The 20,806-nt window shown below is 39.9% G+C and overlaps 1 protein-coding gene across 2 annotated transcripts in view; it reads left to right on the top strand.

Annotated features, from left to right (window-relative positions):
- The window catches only part of LOC135116165 (uncharacterized), a 33,746-nt gene extending 16,029 nt beyond the window's left edge, over positions 1-17,717 (top strand). For both annotated transcript variants that reach the window (XM_064033435.1, XM_064033434.1), the window contains 2 exons: positions 16,484-16,807; positions 17,100-17,717. In XM_064033435.1, the coding sequence (XP_063889505.1) occupies positions 16,484-16,807; positions 17,100-17,669 (894 nt within the window). In that variant the 3' untranslated portion in view covers positions 17,670-17,717. The remainder of the gene's footprint in view (positions 1-16,483; positions 16,808-17,099) is intronic.
- The last annotated feature ends 3,089 nt before the right edge of the window (positions 17,718-20,806 follow it).

Genomic DNA, 20,806 nt, shown 5'->3' with positions numbered 1-20,806 from the left:
TTATACAAGATGCAAAACCACGCAGAACAAATAGAAAGACACTAGTCTGACAACCAAAGCAATGCTGGGAGAAAGACACATGTACTACCAGTGCCTTCGACAGCTGGGTTGCGTCTGATGTAAGTCATGCAACGTAGTTACTACTGTCTCGCGCGCTGCGGCTCGTCCCACGGTCTTACAGACTCAATATACAACACACTGCCAGTGTCCGGCGACCCCTTCGGAACAAATGAAGTAAATTGCACGTGATAATGGTTAAAGCAGTGAAAAGCAAGCTTCTTGCAAAATTAAAGAGGAAATAATGAAGCAAAGGAATATATATATATATATATATATATATATATATATATATATATATATATATATATATATATATATATATATATATATATATATATATATATATATATATATATATATATATATATATATATATATATATATATATATATATATATATATATATATATATATATATAATTTACATAACTCAGGGAGGCATTTGGCAACTCAACACACGCCGCTTCCAGTGCTGCCTCTCTTCCGTGATCACATGACAGACAAAAACCAATCGCTTGCATATATAAAATCCTCCTAATAAATTTCACTTTTTTTTCACGCTTTTGTTTTCGTTAAGTTTTGTGTCACTTAGAGCACCAAAACCAAAGCTAAGACCTTGATCAAAACTGCATAAAATGAAATATAGTTCGGCACAGCTGACGTACGCTTTATCGAAGTCTGACCTTTTTGACAAAATACGTCTTCGTTCTGGCAAAGTTTGCTTTACTGGGGTTGATTTCCCGCTTTTTTTTTTTTCCTCTCTTTCAGCATATTTTCAGCCAACGTTATATTGTATTCAGTGGCAGACTGGCAGTGCTTTCTACTCGAATCAAGTTTGGACCCAAAACCACCAGTCAGGAGGGAGACATTAAGGGCAATATTGGCTAGAGATATTTGAGGCTTATGTGCCATTGACACAGTAGCACCACAATTTATTTAAGTCTTTTTGCATTTTTTTTCTATTATTTGTGGATGTGTTTTACAGGTTTTCAGCGCATTCTCAAACTTTTGGACTCCTTATCTTGACTAATTTTGACAGGAATTTCTAATGGAGGTTATTTTGGTTATTTGGGCAAAAATGGGCCTACACGTCTGCCCGAAATTGAAGGAAGTTTTGCCCGAATTTCACTTGTTTCTAAGAACTGGGGGGCAATTGCCCCCTGGCCCCCACCTCCTACCCCTATGGCTCTAGTTTCCCTTCTTATTCTGTTAATCTTGCCTTGTTTGTTGGGTTTATCCGATCACGACCTCATATCTGTATCTTGCACTAGATTTAGCTTGCTTGTAGTCTTGTTTGTTGCTCTATGGTGCTCAATGGGTGTTCAGGGAATGCAGAGAAATACAGTAGTAGTAGTCTGCAGTATATTAACAATAAACTGTGTTGGTATAAAGAGCGCCAGCCTGCAGAGCCTGAGCCTGAAGGTCACCTAAGACTTGACTGGCTGACAAGGAGACATTGCGCGCAGATGACACCAGGGATGTGAGGCAGGCATTGCCAAACTCGACAATTATTACCAGATTCGTTATTTCATTACCATTTTTTTTTTTTTTGTTATGAATTGTAAATCCTAGGTACATATAAGTTACACAAATAATGTTAGTTACAACTATTGATTACTTTGGTACATGAAAAGAATTATATATATATATATATATATATATATATATATATATATATATATATATATATATATATATATATATATATATATATATATATATATATATATATATATATATATATATATATATATATATATATATATATATATATATATATATATATATATATATATATATATATATATATATATATATATATATATATATATATATATATATATATATATATATATATATATATATATATATATATATATATATAATGGTGATTAGGATAAGAAAATTGTGATAGGAAATAAACTTATTGTGAGATGCCAGGTGACAGATTAGTTGGTGACTGGGTCCAGAGGCAAGAATTGGGAATTATTACTGTCCTGACAATCTTGACTTCTTGCATGTTCGTACATATCAACAATGAATTTTGTCTAACATGCCTTTTGTAATTATTAGGTCCTTGCAACATTTGTTGTGCGTATCCTCAAAATAGCCTCCAGCATCTTAGTTTCATTCGATTTCGTACCTTAGTCTGCACAGCATTAACATGGGAGAAATCCTCTTAACAACTGCGTTGCTAGTGGTGTTGTCAAAGCTGCCAAAACATATCCGGCTAGGGTTTCATATGGCTTTCGACCTCCTTCGTATTTCTTTACTGAAGCCCAAAAGTGAACTGGATCTTCTGGGATTCCAGAGCTGAAGACTTTTTCATTATTCCAGGGATGAAAAAAAAATTTTTGGTACTGTTCTTCACAAAGTTCTAGAGAGTCTTCTTGGAGATGAGGAAATGGAAGTTCGTTGAATTTTGGTCTGTTTAACTGGGTAAGGACATTGTGTGGGGATAACTTGCTTAATCTGTCAAACATGCCTCTGTTCTCTGATAGCCTCATCTTGACTTGAGACACCAGTTCAACAAACATTTCCTGACGAGAGGCCATATTCTTGCCGGAAAGAAGCCTGTTGCATTCCATGGAAAACTTGGCTCCAGATTTACTCAGTGGTAGTAACGTGCCTTGCTCACTATAGACCCTGCTGTGAAGAGATTTATAATGTATATCTAATTCACGAAGCAATGAAGATGGACTGGCATTATTAGACTGGAAGAGTGCATTCACTCTTTCAAATTCTGTAACCAGGGGTGAACTGAAGACGAAGTACAAGTAGTTGGAGGCATCGCAGAATATTTCCCATAAAAGACGAGCCTTGTACCTTACATCTTGTGCTCCATGGATGCTGGTACACTGAAAATAAGCTTTCAGTTCCATCCAGTTGACTAAATGTTGAATATCACTTTTCTCCTGACTAGCCACCGTGTTGTGGAAAGGGTAAGAAATGGAAGGGGCATACATCACACGCCTTAATGTACTTTTTCTGAACAACTTTGGTACTTCTTGTAACATGAAACCAAGGTTAGAGGGAAGTTTATCCATTCCTCTTTCAGTTGTATAAAAAAAAAATAAATAAAAAATTTAAGTTGTTATGAATCTACAGTATATATATATATATATATATATATATATATATATATATATATATATATATATATATATATATATATATATATATATATATATATATATATATATATATATATATATATATATATATATATATATATATATATATATATGTCTTGAAACGACAGAAACAGCAGCTATAACTGGCGAAATGCATCGGTGACGGCTTGGAGTCGTATGGGAACACAGGCTGATGGACAAGCAGGCATGAGAAAGTTTGAAGGAGGTCCCGAAGCAGCTGAAGAAGACAACGTAGTCATGGTAGCGTATGTAGCAGTTAGCTGGCAGGCGATGAATGCTGAAGTAGCTGGCGAGCAGGCAGAGTACCTGGGCAAGAGGAATCGAGTAGCGGGGGATAAGATGACAGGGAACGCTTGTAGGACGCCAAGTCGATTCCATTTTTCACTGCGGCCACCATATGTACTAGATTTAGCTTGCTTGTAGTCTTGTTTGTTGCTCTATGGTACCCAATGAGTGTTCAGAGAATGCAGAGAAGCACAGTAGTAGCAGGCTGCCGTATATTGACAAACTGTGTTGGTATAAAGAGCGCTATCCTGCAAAGTCTCAGCCTGAGGCCAAGTAGGGGTGTGGGCGCTTAACGACTTCGGAGTCAACTCTGCCGACTCCGTCTCCGAAGGGGTGGAATCGACTTCATCAGCAGAGTCGATTCCTTTTAAAAACGATTCCGTAGTTGTTTTGTGGCAGTGTAGGCAAGATGTTGCCTTTTGGTTTTAGAAATATCGGCATTTGATTGGTTAATAATGCAAAACGTCACGAGAAAGTTGCCAGTGCTCGCTATGGGTGTGTGTATATATATATATATATATATATATATATATATATATATATATATATATATATATATATATATATATATATATATATATATATATATATATATAGGGAGAAGCTTGGCTCGGGCCTCTTTTGAGTGAAGTTCCTCTTCAGAGGAGGGTGTGACGCGCTGGACCATGTGTATGTGTTGATTCAAATTACAAAATGTTTCAACGTTTAATATTCCCTTACAGTAAAGTAACATTTCGTGTCATAAAAAAAGTAAAAAAGTTTTCCAAAAATATTCATAGTTTTCATGAAATAGAAGGAAAGACGAGTGTCTCGCAGAAATAGCTATTTACAATTGTATTGTAACAGTGCGACATCAGTCAAGGCCTCAAAACGAACCAGGAATGCTCCAGTCTGATCCTACATGGAGGAAATAATGCCTGATACTACTGTGTGTTTAGTGTGCAAGGACACACTTAAGTATAATGGATATATATATATATATATATATATATATATATATATATATATATATATATATATATATATATATATATATATATATATATATATATATATATATATATATATATATATATATATATATATATATATATATATATATATATATATATATATATGTATATATATATATATTGTTACGATCGCTTGATCCCGGTATATTCTGTTACGATCGTACGATCCCGGTTATCTTTCCAAGAGAGTGGACGTTACACTGATCCCGGAAAGTTTTAAAGGTCTGGATTTCTAAAGGCTTTGAGTGCCTACCCGACCTATCCGAAATCGCCAGAATTACACCCTCTCATTGTACCCTTATCTTGACACAGCACACCAGGAATTACTTCAGATACCAGATCAATGTTGGGGGAGTAGAAAACACGATTATTCTGTTACAACAATATATATTAATACTAATCATAATTCACAAACAAAATGAGGTAGTACACGTTAATACATGACGTTCTCATCACTTCACACAACACCAGAACCCGTTTCCACCTCCACCGACCACTGAAATATTTCCCTCAGCCACAGGAATTTACTCAGACGCCATCACCGCGTTCCCAAACAATAACTCTCATGTTTCCTTTCCTCACACCTCACAAGATGTCATCATGATCAAAGATCACTTACAACACCTTAACACCATTCCCAAAATCCCCAATACACCACAACACCAGCTTCCAAGGACAACACCACAGCCTCCACTCACAAAATGGCTGCCGGTTTGACCTATGATCCCCTCAAACCAGCGTGGCTGCACAATTCATCAACTGAATTTCAGCGGACAAGAGCTCTTGGTACCACAGAAGACTCACTAATCTGATTCTGGATATCAAGGTTATACCGCCACATCACTAATACCTCCACACATTCACTCCACCACCATCCCACACCAAAATTCTTCCCTGACAGACGCCTCCCCTCTGTTCTACCTCAAGACCTAAAGCGCTCTGCTTTCCCCTCTTTGGAATGTGTTGTTGCCCACTCAAGCTTCCCTCGTTTCAACATATTTCCACCTCAATTACATTTCCTCCCTTATACATACAAACTAACAAACAAAAAAAAAAACTAACTTATAACCAATAATAAGAATAATGTCCGAAAGGCAGGTAAACGGAACAGTGGGACACTAAGAAAACATGTTCCCTTTTAAGGTAAACTCGGCCAGTAACATGACAGTAAATAAATAAATAAATAAATAAATTATATATATATATATATATATATATATATATATATATATATATATATATATATATATATATATATATATATATATATATATATATATATATATATATATATATATATATATATATATATATATATATATATATATTACCAAATAAATCCAGTGCAGAAGTAAGAATAATGATTTTTTTTTTTTTTATGTAGGAAGGACACTGGCCAAGGGCAAGAAAAATCCAATAAAAAAATATGCCCACTGAAATGCCAGTCCCAGGGCCAGGGTCAAAGCAGTCCCAGGGTCAAAGCAATGGTCAAAAATTGATGAATAGGTGTCTTGAAACCTCCCTCTTGAAGGAATTCAAGTCATAGGAAGGTGGAAATACAGAAGCAAGCAGGGAGTTCCAGAGTTTACCAGAGAAAGGGATGAATGATTGAGAATACTGGTTAACTCTTGCGTTAGAGAGGTGGACAGAGTAGGGGTGAGAGAAAGAAGAAAGACTTGTGCAGCGAGGCTGCGGGAGGAGGGGAGGCATGCAGTTAGCAAGATCAAAAGAGCAGTTAGCATGAAAATAGCAGTAGAAGACAGCTAGATATGCAACATTGCGGCGGTGAGAGAGAGGCTGAAGACAGTCAGTTAGAGGAGAGGAATTGATGAGATGAAAAGCTTTTGATTCCACCCTGTCTAGAAGAACAAGATGAGTGAACCCCCCAGACATGTGAAGCATACTCCATACATGGACGGATAAGGCCTTTATACAGAGTTAGCAGCTGGGGGGGGGGTGAGAAAAACTGGCGGAGACGTCTCAGAACACCTAACTTCATAGAAGCTGTTTTAGCTAGAGATGAGATGTGACGTTTCCAGTTCAGATTATAAGTAAAGGACAGACCGAGGATGTTCAGTGTAGAAGAGGGGGGACAGTTGAGCGTCATTGAAGAAGAGGGGATAGTTGTCTGGAAGGTTGTGTCGAGTTGATAGATGGAGGAATTGAGTTTTTGAGGCATTGAACAACACCAAGTTTGCTCTACCCCAATCAGAAATTTTAGAAAGATCAGAAGTCAAGCGTTCTGTGGCTTCCCTGCGTGAAATGTTTACCTCCACGTCTATGAAAAGACGTGGAAAAGTGCAGGGTGGTATCATCAGCGTAGGAGTGGATAGGACAAGAAGTTTGGTTTAGAAGGTCATTAATGAATAATAAGAAGAGAGTGGGTGACAGGACAGAACCCTGAGGAACAAAACTGTTAATAGATTTAGGAGAACAGTAACCGTTTACCACAGCAGCAATAGAACGGTCAGAAAGAAAACTTGAGATGAAGTTACAGGGAGAAGGATAGAAACCGTAGGAGGGTAGTTTGGAAATCAAAGCTTTGTGCCAGACTCTATCAAAAGCTTTCGATATGTCCAAGGCAACAGCAAAAGTTTCACCAAAATCTCTAAAAGAGGATGACCAAGAATCAGTAAGGAAAGCCAGAAGATCACCAGTAGAGCGGCCTTGACAGAACCCGTACTGGCGATCAGATACAAGGTTGTGAAGTGATAGATGTTTAAGAATCTTCCTGTTGAGGATAGATTCAAAAACTTTAGATGGGCAGGAAATTAAAGCAATAGGACGGTAGTTTGATGGATTAGAACGGTCACCCTTTTTAGGAACAGGTTGAATGTAGGCAAACTTCCAGCAAGAAGGAAAGGTAGATGTTGACAGACAGAGCTGAAAGAGTTTGACTAGGCAAGAGGCACGGCACGGCACGGAGGCACAGTTTTGGAGAACAATAGGAGGGACCCCATCAGGTCCATAAGCCTTCCGAGGGTTTATGCCAGCGAGGGCATGGAAAACATCATTGCGAAGAATTTTAATACGTGGCATGAAGTAGTCAGAGGGGGGAGGAGAAGGAGGAACAAGCCCAGAATCGTCCAAGGTAGAGTTTTTAGCAAAGCTTTGAGCGAAGAGTTCAGCTTTAGAAATAGATGTGATAGCAGTGGTGCCATCTGGTTTAAATAGAGGAGGGAAAGAAGAAGAAGCAAAGTTACTGGAGATATTTTTGGTTAGATGCCAGAAGCCATGAGAGGAGTTAGACTTGGCATGGTTCTGGGCAGAAATATAAAGTGCATGAGATTCTGGTGATGGAAGGTTTAAGTACCTTTTGTGGGCCACCTCTCTATCATATATAGCACGAGAACAAGCTGTGCTAAACCAAGGTTTAGAAGGTTTAGGACGAGAAAAAGAGTGAGGAATGTACGCCTCCATGCCAAACACTATCATCTCTGTTATGCGCTCAGCACACAAAGACGGGTCTCTGACACGGAAGCAGTAGTCATTCCAAGGAAAATCAGCAAAATACCTCCTCAGATTCCCCCAACTAGCAGAGGCAAAACGCCAGAGGCACCTTTGCTTAGGGGGATCCTGAGGAGGGATTGGAGCGATAGGACAAGATAAAGATATGAGATTGTGATCGGAGGAGCCCAATGGAGAAGAAAGGGTGACAGCATAAGCAGAAGGATTAGAGGTCAGGAAAAGGTCAAGAATGTTGGGCATATCTCCAAGACGGTCAGGAATACGAGTAGGGTGTTGCACCAATTGCTCTAGGTCATGGAGGACAGCAAAGTTGTAGGCTAGTTCACCAGGATGGTCAGTGAAGGGAAAGGAAAGCCAAAGCTGGTGGTGAACATTGAAGTCTCCAAGAATGGAGATCTCTGCAAAAGGGAAGATGGTCAGAATGTGCTCCACTTTGGAAGTTAAGTAGTTAAAGAGTTTCTTATAGTCAGAGGAGTTAGGTGAGAGGTATACAGCACAGATAAATTTAGTATAAGAGTGACTCTGTAGTCGTAGCCAGATGGTGGAAAACTCGGAAGATTCAATAGCGTGGGCACGAGAGCAGGTTAAGTCGTTGCGCACATAAACGCAGCATCCAGCTTTGGATCGAAAATGAGGATAGAGAAAGTAGGAGGGAACAGAAAAGGGGCTACTGTCAGTTGCCTCAGACACCTGAGTTTCAGTGAGGAAAAGATGTTGTTTAGAAGAGGAGAGGTGGTGTTCTACAAATTGAAAATTAGATCTTAGACCGCGAATGTTGCAGAAGTTAATGAAGAAAAAGTTGAGGGGGGTGTCAAGACACTTAGGGTCGTCGACAGAAAGGCAGTCCGACCTGGGGACATTTATGTTCCCCTCCCCAGATGGGGACTCCGAGGCTGGTGTAGGAGTCGCCATGACAATTTAAAAATTTTTGAGTGAAGGGTGTGTGTGTTATTAGGTGCTTGTAGTTTTGTGTGTAGGAAGAGAGTTGTCTTTAGAGGGCAGGCTGTGACTACCTGCCCTCTAAAGACCACTACTACTGCTACTACTTCTACTACTATTACCACTACTACTACTACTACTACTACTACTACATCAACAACAAATCAACAAAATAATGATAATAATAATAATAAGAAGAATGGAAATAACAGTAAAATATGTCTTATGTATCTAACGGGGTGCAGAAGGCAGGAAGAATTGTGGGGAGCTAGTCGGTATGGAGTCGTGGCATTTCTATGGCGGCACAGGAGAGGAAACGACTCCGGAATCGTGTACAGCCTGCACAGTGAGGTCCTCTCCTGCCTCCTTCCCGCGCACCAAGAGAGAAATCGACTCTGGACTCGTTTAATTAATGCCTAGCCCGGCTCTCAAACGCGGAGAGCGGGCGAGCTGGCGGCGCTCTGTTGAGTCCACTCCACTGATTCCGCCAGCCTCTGGAGTTGGACTCGTGAATTTCCAAGGTAGCGAGTCCTGCCTCCCCTACACCCAAGAGTCGACTAACTGACAAGGAGACAAGGCGCGCGGGAAACGCCATAAGTGATCCCACAAAAAAAAAAAAAAAAATTACAGGCGAGAAGCACAGGACATAGCTGGGGTGTGTCCAAACACAAAGATACTTGTACAATCTTGTCCAGTCGCTCCTCCTCAGGATCCTGCAAAGCTGAGCCATCTCTGGCGCTTTGCCTCTGCTAATTGGAGGGTCTTGTGATACCATTCTGACCTTTCATGGGATGACTACTGCTCCCGTGTCAGAAACACATCTTTGTGTGCTCAGTGCGTAACAGAGATGTCTGGCATGAAGGCGTGCATTCCTCACTCTTTCTCTCACCCTAATCTTTCCAAACCTTGGTTCTATTCTCGTGCTATACATGACAGAGACTTGAGTCTTTAATCACCTGAATCCCATGTGCTTTACATTTCTAAGCCTCGAAATCATGCCGAGAGTGCCCTCCAACTAGCCAAAAAATTCCTTCATCAATAGTAAAACGTAAAAATCTTCCTCGATCTAACTCCACTCGTAACTTCTGGCACCTAGCCAAAAATATCTCAAACAACTGTTCTTCATCTTTCTCTCCATTTCACCTCTGCCATCTCATCTATCTCTAAAGCTGAACTCTTTAATGAAACATTTGCTAAAAAGTCTACTGTAGATGATTCACGGTTTGGTCCTCCCTCTCCTTTACCCTACAATTATTTCATACCTCCTACTAAGATTCATTCTAATGATGTTTTCCATGTCCTCGCTGGCCTTAACCCTCGGATGGCTTATGGACATGATAGGATCCCTCCTATAGTTCTTCGTAACTACATGTGCCTCTGTGATTTTGCCTACATTCAACAGAAAGATTCTGAAACATGTACCACTTCACAACCTTATATCTGGTCGTTAGTATGGGTTCTGTCGTGGCCGTTCTAGTCAAGTGATATGACGCTAATGTTTGTAGTATTTTTTAATGTTTTTTAAGCGTGTTAAAAGAAAAAATCGTGAAAATAGTACGTGGGAGAATACTCATTGAGAGCTAGACATCAGGGGGAAAGGCGATTGATGTAAACAATGCATGTTGTGCAGAAGTTTAGGGAACATGAGGACCAGGGGTGGATCAAATATTATTTGGATTTGAATTGTATTTAAATACATTTTCAATATTTGTATTTGTATTTGTATTTTGGTACCCAGAAGAAAAAAGTATTTTGCATTTGTATTTTGTGAATCGAGACCATTTGAACAGGATATGCAGAGAGAGAGAGAGAGAGAGAGAGAGAGAGAGAGAGAGAGAGAGAGAGAGAGAGAGAGAGAGAGAGAGAGGGATGACCTCTATGACGCGTATCTATCATGCATCATCCCTGTCCCACTTCCGTCCCGCTCGCGGGTGGTATGTAATAATAATAATAATAATAATACTTTATTGCTCTTACAGAAAATTTGTCTTGTGCTTGCCAAAGTATAAAAGAGAAATATAGAAGTATAAAAATTCTTAAAACTATCAGTTACATCTATTAAATTCTCAATCATAAACTATCAAAAATAGAACACATTAAAATATTAAAAACATTAAAAGTATTGCTGATGTCCCTGAGTGCTGCCTTCTTTTACAACTGTTGATTCCCATTCAATATCCTGATACTAGATGAAACATACGACTCCCCATACCGAGATGTTCGGCCCTGCACAGATCTCCATCTTCTGCCAGATGGTAACAATTCGTAACATGTGTGGAATGGGTGACTGGGGTCTTTTATTATGATATTGCTTCTCTGAATAACCGCTCGTTTATACAGTTCCAACAATGGTTTTGTATTTTTTACTTTTAATCGGCTACATTTCTTTATTATCTTGCTTAGTTTACCTTTAGATTCCACAGTACTATTTCCATACCAGCAACATATAGCAAATGAAAAAACTGATTGTAGTATACTACTGTAGAACAAATCCATTATCTTACTACCAACTTTTAACTTGCATAGTTTCCTAACAAAAAACATCCTTGAGTTTGCCTTCTTATATATTTTATCTATGTGAGAGGAAAAGTTGAGTTTATTGTCTATGATCGTTCCTAAGTATTTGTATTCTTCTACTACTTCAACAGTTTCATCATTGATTTCCAAAGGTTCATGTTGTACGGGAGTCTTACTAAAATCAATAATCATCTCCTTAGTTTTGTTAACATTTAATTCTAAAAAATTATCCCTGCACCATGTACTAAAATTGTTAATTTCTTCTCTATAAATAACATCATTATTTACACAGAGAGAGACAATGGCAGTGTCATCTGCATATTTGAATATCTTAGTACACTCATTTTGACTTCTACAATCATTTGTATAAAGAGAAAACAGTAGTGGTGACAATACGCAACCCTGGGGCGCACCTGTGTTTGTTACAATTGAGTCAGAGATCTGGTCCTTAAGCTTTACATATTGCACCCTACCTACCAAAAACTCGCGTATCCATAGAACAAGTGGTGGACTCACGTTAAGACTTATAAGTGTGAGTTTAACAGAATTAGTGTTAAGGTGGTAAGGAAACCTGAGCCGAATCACCAACTCCAGACAACAACAGCCGGGGACACACTGGATGAAAAGGAACACAGACTTACCGAGGCCTTTCAAACGGCAGCAGATGCTTCAATCCCTCTCACAAAGCGACCCAAACAACAGTACAAGGACCGTTGGTACCACGACAAGAGAGTACAAGAATACAACCACCGAATAAACCAGGCCCGAAAGCTAAACCGCCACCAGAACACACCAACAATCCGAGATCTTCTCAGAGCTGCCATCCGGACAGCAAGAAAAGGGAAAAGCAAAATCAGAACAGAGAAATGGCTAGAATGTTGCTCAAGGATGAACTCTCACACTAAGCTCGGTGAACTGTGGATACAGGTCAAAACCGCAGCGGGACAGAGAGTGGCAGCACCTCCGACGCACCCTGACCCCGAGAGTGAAGCTCGGCGACTTATCACTGCATGTGCTGAAAGGGCCAGTTCACGGCAACTATTCCCAGGAAAACTATTCCCAGGAAAACGGCCAAAAGGATGGTCCTGAACAGGCTGCAGTGGTTTATGGCCCACTGCATGATAACATCTATGCTTACACACGAGGCCTTGGCACAAGGGACTGCCTACTTGACATGCTCACTACCATAACCGGAAAGAGAGCGGTAGTCATCTTCCTGGACATGGAGAAGGCTTTTGAGCTGGCAAACCGAGGGGCCATCCTCACAGCGCTGGTACACAAGGTAGTCGGAGACAAATTGCTGAAGTGGACGCAGGACTTCCTCACTGGAAGAAGGGCGAGGGTACGCTTCCAGGGCCACCTATCAGAATACGTAACCTTCGAGAACGGTACACCGCAAGGAAGCATCTTGAGCCCATATCTTTTTAACATACTCATGGAAGAATTGGCTTCTCTACCACTGGCAGGAAACACCAAAGTTCTCTGCTATGCTGACGACATAGCTATTGTCTCAACCGGTCCACACCACCTCAAGAGGGCCCAAGAAGCCATAACACCAGTCACATCTAGATGCCAGTCACTAGGTTTAAAAATAAACTTAGCAAAAACGAAGGTAGTCTACTTCAACGGCAACAGACCACAACTACCACTCAGGACACATCAAACCAATATTGAATGGTCTCCATGCTACCAATACCTCGGCATTTGGATGGATGGGAAACTGCGCCTTCACCAACACGTCTCCGAAACCAGAAACAGAATCCGCGCTCGGCTAAGGGCCATGAGGTCCATCACTGCGACAGAGGGCGGTGCAGATCTCAAGAGTCCTGAAGACCTTCTACCTCCAGGCAATGAAGGACTATCATTGACTACGCAGCCCCCCTACTTGCAACCATCCACCCCGCTGATAATGCACCTCCATGGGCCGAGTCCAGCCTCCACTTTTCCATCACGCCCCTGACGGACAAGAAAGATAACCTCACCACCACAGATCTCGCCCCTCAAGCTCAAAGGGCACTTGCTGCTGGTAACACAGATGGAGCTGACGTATACTTTACGGACGGGTCAGTAGACCAGACGACAAACAGGGCAGCGGCAGCGTTCGTGCACGAGGAGGAGATAGGACACTACCGTCTCCCTGATCACTCCTCAACACTACAAACTGAACTAATCGCAATCCGAGAATCACTGGAACACGCCAAAACACGACAGAAACACGTCACCATACACACAGACTCCCTGGGTGCCATCTAATGCCTGCAACAAGATAACATAATAAAGAATAAAAACCTAATCACCTCCATTCATGCCAGCGACCAAGATAAACAGAATCAAGGCAGAAGAATCAACCTCAACTGGATCCCCAGCCACACCGACATAGCAGGAAATGACCAGGCAGACCAAATTGCACAGAATGCTTTACACCTCCCAACAGTAACTGTGCCCCATCCAGAGCTCAATTCACCAGTGCGGTTAAAAAAGCATCACAGCTAACCTGCCAAAAGGAGGTTCGACGCCTCGCGGCTGAGGGCTCCCTAAGCGCCAACTGGTACTGTGCCGCCATCAACGATGCCAAGGACACGCTTATGACCACCCCAAGACTAGTCATGACGCGGCTATATAGGCTCCGGCTAGGATATCACTGCCTGGCGGAGCTAAACGACACACTGCCCATCACATGTACACATTGCAACACACCCACACACACACCACTCATCCATTACCTGGAAGACTGCGCAGCCACTGCACGCTTCCTATTAAGAGATGCAGCAGCTCCACATATCGTCCAGCATATCGACATCGAGCAACTCATCATGCTCGTGAAAGAATACCCGCCCCCACGGTAAAAGAAGACACCTACCAACAGCTCAACAACCGCACTTACACCACCTCCGGGCCGTCCTTGAGACAGTAAAGGTCCGGGCCACTCCATGGAATGGTAAATCTAAACAAACAACAACAAGAACACTGTTTATTCCCTAACGTTTCGACAGGAAAGTCTTCTTCACAGAGTAACAGACATGGAAAGACTGGCTGTATATGAACCGTTGTGGAGGATAACCTGACAGGTGAGCACGCTGATTGGTCCGCAACAGACCAATATATATATATATATATATATATATATATATATATATATATATATATATATATATATATATATATATATATATATATATATATATATATATATATATTCCTGAACTTTAAAATTTGGATCTTAACGTTTTAACGCCTTGATGCTCAGGTCTGCGTATAATATTGCATTCATGGCCTTGTGGAATTTATTCGACGAGCTTTACCAATATCAAATAACGAAAGTTTTTATCATTTTCGTGTTAACTCATTTTGAACTTTAAAGTTTGGCAAACAATTTGCATCTGTCATTAGTTCTTGTAGACAAGACATATCTACACCAGATGACCCTTCGATCGGGGATGAGGTCCAGGAGGACGTGAAAATACTCCCCGTCTTTTTCCCTATATGCCTCCATCTGGGCAAATGATGGCAAGTCTATCAACAAACCACACTACATTGGTGAAGACAGAGTTCGAAATGTTCCTAAGAAACGGTGTTCCGCTTTTTGAGGTCAATCCATTGACGTACTGGTGTGATACACAAAGCTTCAAAATTTTGAGGCACTTAGCCAAGAACATTCTAGGCTGCTGTGTAATGTCGGCACCTTCTGAGAGATTGTTTAGTAAAGCTGACAATTTATGCACCCCTGACCGAGCAAAACTGGGCCTGGAAACTTTCCAGTCATTAATGATGATAAAATGCAATTATGATATTGATATGTAAATTTGTGAAAAAAAGTACTTGTCTTTATATTTTTTTCATAATTTCAGAAGTATTTATTTGTATTTTTTAAATCAGGAATAAAAGTATTTGTATTTTTTGGAATCAAGAATTAAAGTATTTTGTATTTGTATTTATATTTTTAATTATAACATGAAAAGAATTTGTATTTGTATTTGACTTTTAAAAAATCAATATTTGATCTAACACTGATGGGGACCATTACTGTGTCTAGTACTGGACACAGGACGGTACTCTCACGATCCCAACCCTTTTCTGTTGGATGCCTGTTTTATTTCAGATCATACCATTAAAATTTCGCATTTCATCCCTCCATCTTATTCTTTGTCTGTTCTTTCTTTTATCATCCCTTGATTCCATTAATCTGATTGTCCATCTCTGACATGTTCAGAGTATGCGAACCATGCGTTAAGTTCACCTTTTTCTTTTCCCTTTAGTCAAGAAATCTTGAACTTTGGTCTGTTCCATAATATACAATGCTTTCTTCTTATCTTTTTGTGTTATTCCATTCATTATTTCCTTCCTTTATCTTTTGTGCTTCCTGATTTTTTTTTCCGTTCCAGCAGTCAGAATTCTAGAGAGACCTCAAGGTTTTATTTGAATTAGTACAAAGGAAACATTGTAAACTAATATATATATATATATATATATATATATATATATATATATATATATATATATATATATATATATATATATATATATATATATATATATATATATATATATATATATATATATATATATATATATATATATATATATATATATATATATATATATATATATATATATATATATATATATATATATATATATATATATATATATATATATATATATATATATATATATATATATATATATATATATATATATATATATATATATATATATATATATATATATATATATATATATATTAGTACAAAGGAAACATTGTAAACTAATATATATATATATATATATATATATATATATATATATATATATATATATATATATATATATATATATATATATATATATATATATATATATATATATATATATATATATATATATATATATATATATATATATATATATATATATATATATATATATATATATATTACTCAGTGTATATAAATGTGCAAGATCAGTAAATACTAATTGATAATACCTGAGATAATTTTAGGTATAAAGATCTCTCAAAAGGGGAAGCTAATATTTTTTACGATGCAGGTGCTGTCATCGACATTCATTCCAGTGGAACCCGACACAGTACCGGTGGGACAGTCTCCTGATATCCCAAAGAGGTTCCTCATCGAAGAGGCAGATTACTGCAAGCGGCGACCCAAGTTGCAGATCATTGCGTATATTCACTCCTCCATCTTGCGTGTCAAGCAACGAAATGAAACCAGGAGCAGCTGGGCCAATGCCTCTGCCTACAACATGGGTCCCATGAATGTCAGCATCGGGGTCGTGTTCATGGTGGGGCGTGCTAAGAACGAACTAGAACGTCTCATAATACAGGAAGAGAGTAAAAAATATCACGACATTGTTCAGGTTAGTTGGTCTTAGTAACGGAACAGAATACCAAATGTACAATAGATGCTAAATAATTAATTACAATATGCACTAAAGTTTAAGCAGAGTACATTATATATTGCACATTTTTGCGTATCAGTACTGTGCCTGTGCCATAATGGTATACCGTGAAGTGCTCGCTAAGAATTTGGCATCTTTGATTTCTTTTGTGTCATGTTTTTTTTTTTTTTCTTTTTTATAAAGAAAGTTAACCGAACACATTTACAATATGGACAAATAATATTAACACAATTTTCTTGTGTGTTGACAGGGGGACTATGGTGACCATTATCGTCTCCTGACATACAAGGGTCTGGCTGGCCTCTACTGGATAAACCAACACTGCGCCCATGTTCCTTGGACCCTCCATTCTGATGATGATACGCACATTGATATATTTCTGTACCACCAAGCTCTTCGACAACTAGACGAGGAATCGAAACAGAAATTTATATGTAGCCACATGTACGGTCCTGCTCTGAGGTATGGCCGATACAAGGTGAGATACGAGGAGTATCCGGCCAGGGACTACCCATTGTACTGCTCCGGTGGAGTGTGGTTCCTGCAGACAAGATTCATACCACGACTCCTCGAGGCCAGGAAAACCGTGCCTTATTTGTGGGTGGATGACGCTTACATCACAGGACTTCTGGCCAGGAGGGCGGGTATAGGACACCTACCATTCCAAAGATATTACGGTGGACCACATGTACATCCAGAAAAACTGGGAAAAGAAGTTGCATGGTTTGTTAAATTTGCTCCTCGTTCAGAGTGGTGGCAAAAAATTGTTGACTACCATAGGAACCATTCCATGCAGCAACCAGCCACTCTACCACATTAAAAAATAAATAAATAAATAGATAAAATAAAAAATGACAAACTAAAGAAATTTACATAATGTTGTTCTCTCCTATTGTTCACAAAAATATGATGAAAAAAATTATAAGGGAAAATCATGAAGTAAACGTAACGGGGTTCTTCCATTATGTTTACTTAAGACTGAATATCCTAAAAAAGCCAAGCTTGGGCAAGTAAAGTAATGGTGATGATAATGAAGATGATAATGATGATATTGAGGATGATGATGATGGTGGTGATGGTGATGGTGATGATGATTGGTGATGATGATGATGATGGTAATGACGGTAGTGATGATAATGGTGATGATGATGATGATAGTTATTACCGAGCCATTCTTGGTGCGTTCAGTGCAGGATATTCAATAAGACCCGTGTCACGTTGACTCGAAGTATTGACTGAATCAGTCAAACCTTGAGTACATGAATAAGTTCTTATGAGGATAGAAAATAAACTGGTAACGTACAGCTTTTGCCTTAAAGAAACAACAATACAGAATTATGTCATTGCACAGAATTACTCAAGCTAGAACAAACATACTAAACAGAGAACTATGTAGTCAAGATATTCACATGGTCTTTGAACTCCTGTAGGTAGGATCACTCTCAACAACAGACGTCTGTTCGTGATGTGTACTCACCAACACAAACCGTTCATGAGGTTTGCTCACCAACGCAGTATAAGGGTTCTGGTTAAGGGCTCTGTGTGGAGTCTTTGACACTCTTTACCTAACCTCCATTAATCCCAGCAGCATAATATCTTACTATCTTTTGCACTGCCTTCATCAGCCCCCCGCCTCTCTCTCTCTCTCTCTCTCTCTCTCCCTCTCTGTCTCTCTCTCTCTCTCTCTTTCTCTCTCTCTCTCTCTCTCTCTCTCTCTCTCTCTCTCTCCCCCGCTCTCTCTCTCTCTCTCTCTCTCTCTCTCTCTCTCTCTCTCTCTCTCTCTCTCTCTCTCTCTCTCTCTCTCTCTCTCTCTCTCTCTCTCTCTCTCTCTCTCTCTCTCTCTCTCTCTCTCTCTCTCTCTCTCTCTCTCTCTCTCTCTCTCTCTCTCTCTCGGCAATAACACTTCTGTCGGCCTTCGCACGAAAGTGAGATTCATGTCTGGCAGTCGCTTCAAGATGTAGTTTCGTAGCTCTGCCATTTACACATATGATACCACAGGTCTGGGGCCCCTCGCTAGGAGAGGGTTGTACCCCAAGGTCCACACTTATCCTGACTCCCTGATGTCTGCAACCTCCTTTAACAAAGTTTCGTAATTGGGCTTCAGGGCATTGAACCCACTGGTTCTCTCTTTAAGCTTCTGTACTCGTACTTAGTTGTCATCGCTTGGCATCATCCCCACTTATGTTGAGGAACGACGTTCCCTTGCCTCTAACGTACCCATGGTAGGTATTCCATGATCCGTCCTTTCCAGAATTGGTCAGAATTTGAACGTGGTTCCAGCTTCGCCTATACGTCTTATTTATGAATGATTCCTTCTAAGTATCTAGTATAACATGTTCCATCCTCATCTGTCAAGAATGTGTATCTTCTCTTATACGTCTCATTTATGTGTGATTCCTTTCCAGTATCTACTGTGACAAATTTCATCCTTATCTCCGCTCAAGAAGGCGTCTTTCATACCCTCAGCCTCACGACAGCTGTCAGCAGTTAGTTGTAGTTCTCTGTTAGCTCTTAGTTCCAAGGTCGGACCTGACTCGCTTTGGGAAACTTCTGTAACCACAGAATCTCAAAGGGGAGTGTTGAATATGTCAGCAATCAGAGAAGTCAGAACCTTTAAGTGGATGGATAAAGTAGTCAGATACTCGTATATAATATATATAAACGCATCCCATCCTTTGACTTGTGCTCGTCCTTGTTTGATGTGCAAGAGACCCGAAGGACCTTATAACCCATATTAGGCCCTGCACCAAGTCACGTAGGTGGTGACTTGGGGGAAGTTAGCTCGGTTTGAGGCAGCTGTAAGAGGGGAACGAATCTATGATTGTAACAGAAATTGGCGACCTCGTCAAAATCGCTGGAAGCTTCGTAGCCACGTGGGTGAGACAGCTGCTTGTCATTTGTTTCGATGTCTTTTGTCTGCCCGCACCCAGTTTACGCCATGAAGGACAAGGCTGGTAGTCGAGGTGGCTTGCGACCTTAGTCTCCTACTTCTGCAGGAAGCGGCAATGTAGATCTGACACAATTTGGTGTAAGGATACATAGTCCCATAAACAGTGTCCCAGGACATGTAAATCCTGCTCGCAGCTTTGGTGGTTTCTCCCAGACAGAAGGTATGTCTGAGAAGTTTAAGTTGGAGATGAGGAGAATGGAGCTGAAGGAGGCTAGAGAAACTAAGAGGCTTGAGCTAGAGGCTGAGGAGGAGGGAGAATTGAGAAGGCTCCAGTTAGAAGCTGAAACCGAGGAGAGGAGACTGAAGAATGAGGAGGCTAGAGAAGCCAGGAGGTTTGAGGCCGTGGAGAAAGCAAGGCTTCTTGAAGCAGAGAAGGAGAAGAAGGCAAGGATGTATGAGAGAGCAAAATGAAAAGAATCTGATGTTTGAGTTGGAGAAGACGCAGATAAAAGTTAATTCACCTCATGACTTGAGGAGAGGAGGAGTGAGGGAAGACACAATAGAAAGCCAGATGGTGAGGAGTTTGAAGGTGATACCAGTTTGATGAGACGGTAACCGAATAGTTCAAGCAATTTGAGAAGGCCCTTGGAATTTGATTGGCCGGTTTTTTTTTTTTTTTTTTCATATATGTTGAAAGGTGAAGCATTGGAAGTTTATGATAAGATGTCAGTTGAAGATTTGCTGGAGTATGAGGAATTTAAGGCTGATATCCTGAGAGCTTATGAGCTTTGGTCTGAGGCTTATAGACTGCAGTTCCGCGGAGGGAAGAAAAGCCTAGTGATTCATAGTTTGAGTGTGCTCGGTATTTGGAGGAGACATTCGAAAAATGGATTGCTAACGAGCAGGCCACCTCCTGCTGAGTTAAAAGGGCTCATGGTAATGGAGCAGTTTATAGACGTAGCTGAGAAAGAACTGGTACCGCTGCTTAGAGAGAAGATATTTAAAAACCTGACGGAGGCATCTATGTGTTAGCACATCGGCCAGTGCCACGGTGGATTGGTGGTACG

The sequence above is a fragment of the Scylla paramamosain genome, chromosome 30 (assembly GCF_035594125.1).
Source record: "Scylla paramamosain isolate STU-SP2022 chromosome 30, ASM3559412v1, whole genome shotgun sequence".
Taxonomy (NCBI): Eukaryota; Metazoa; Arthropoda; class Malacostraca; order Decapoda; family Portunidae; genus Scylla; species Scylla paramamosain.
This window is presented reverse-complemented; position numbering and strand designations above follow the sequence as displayed.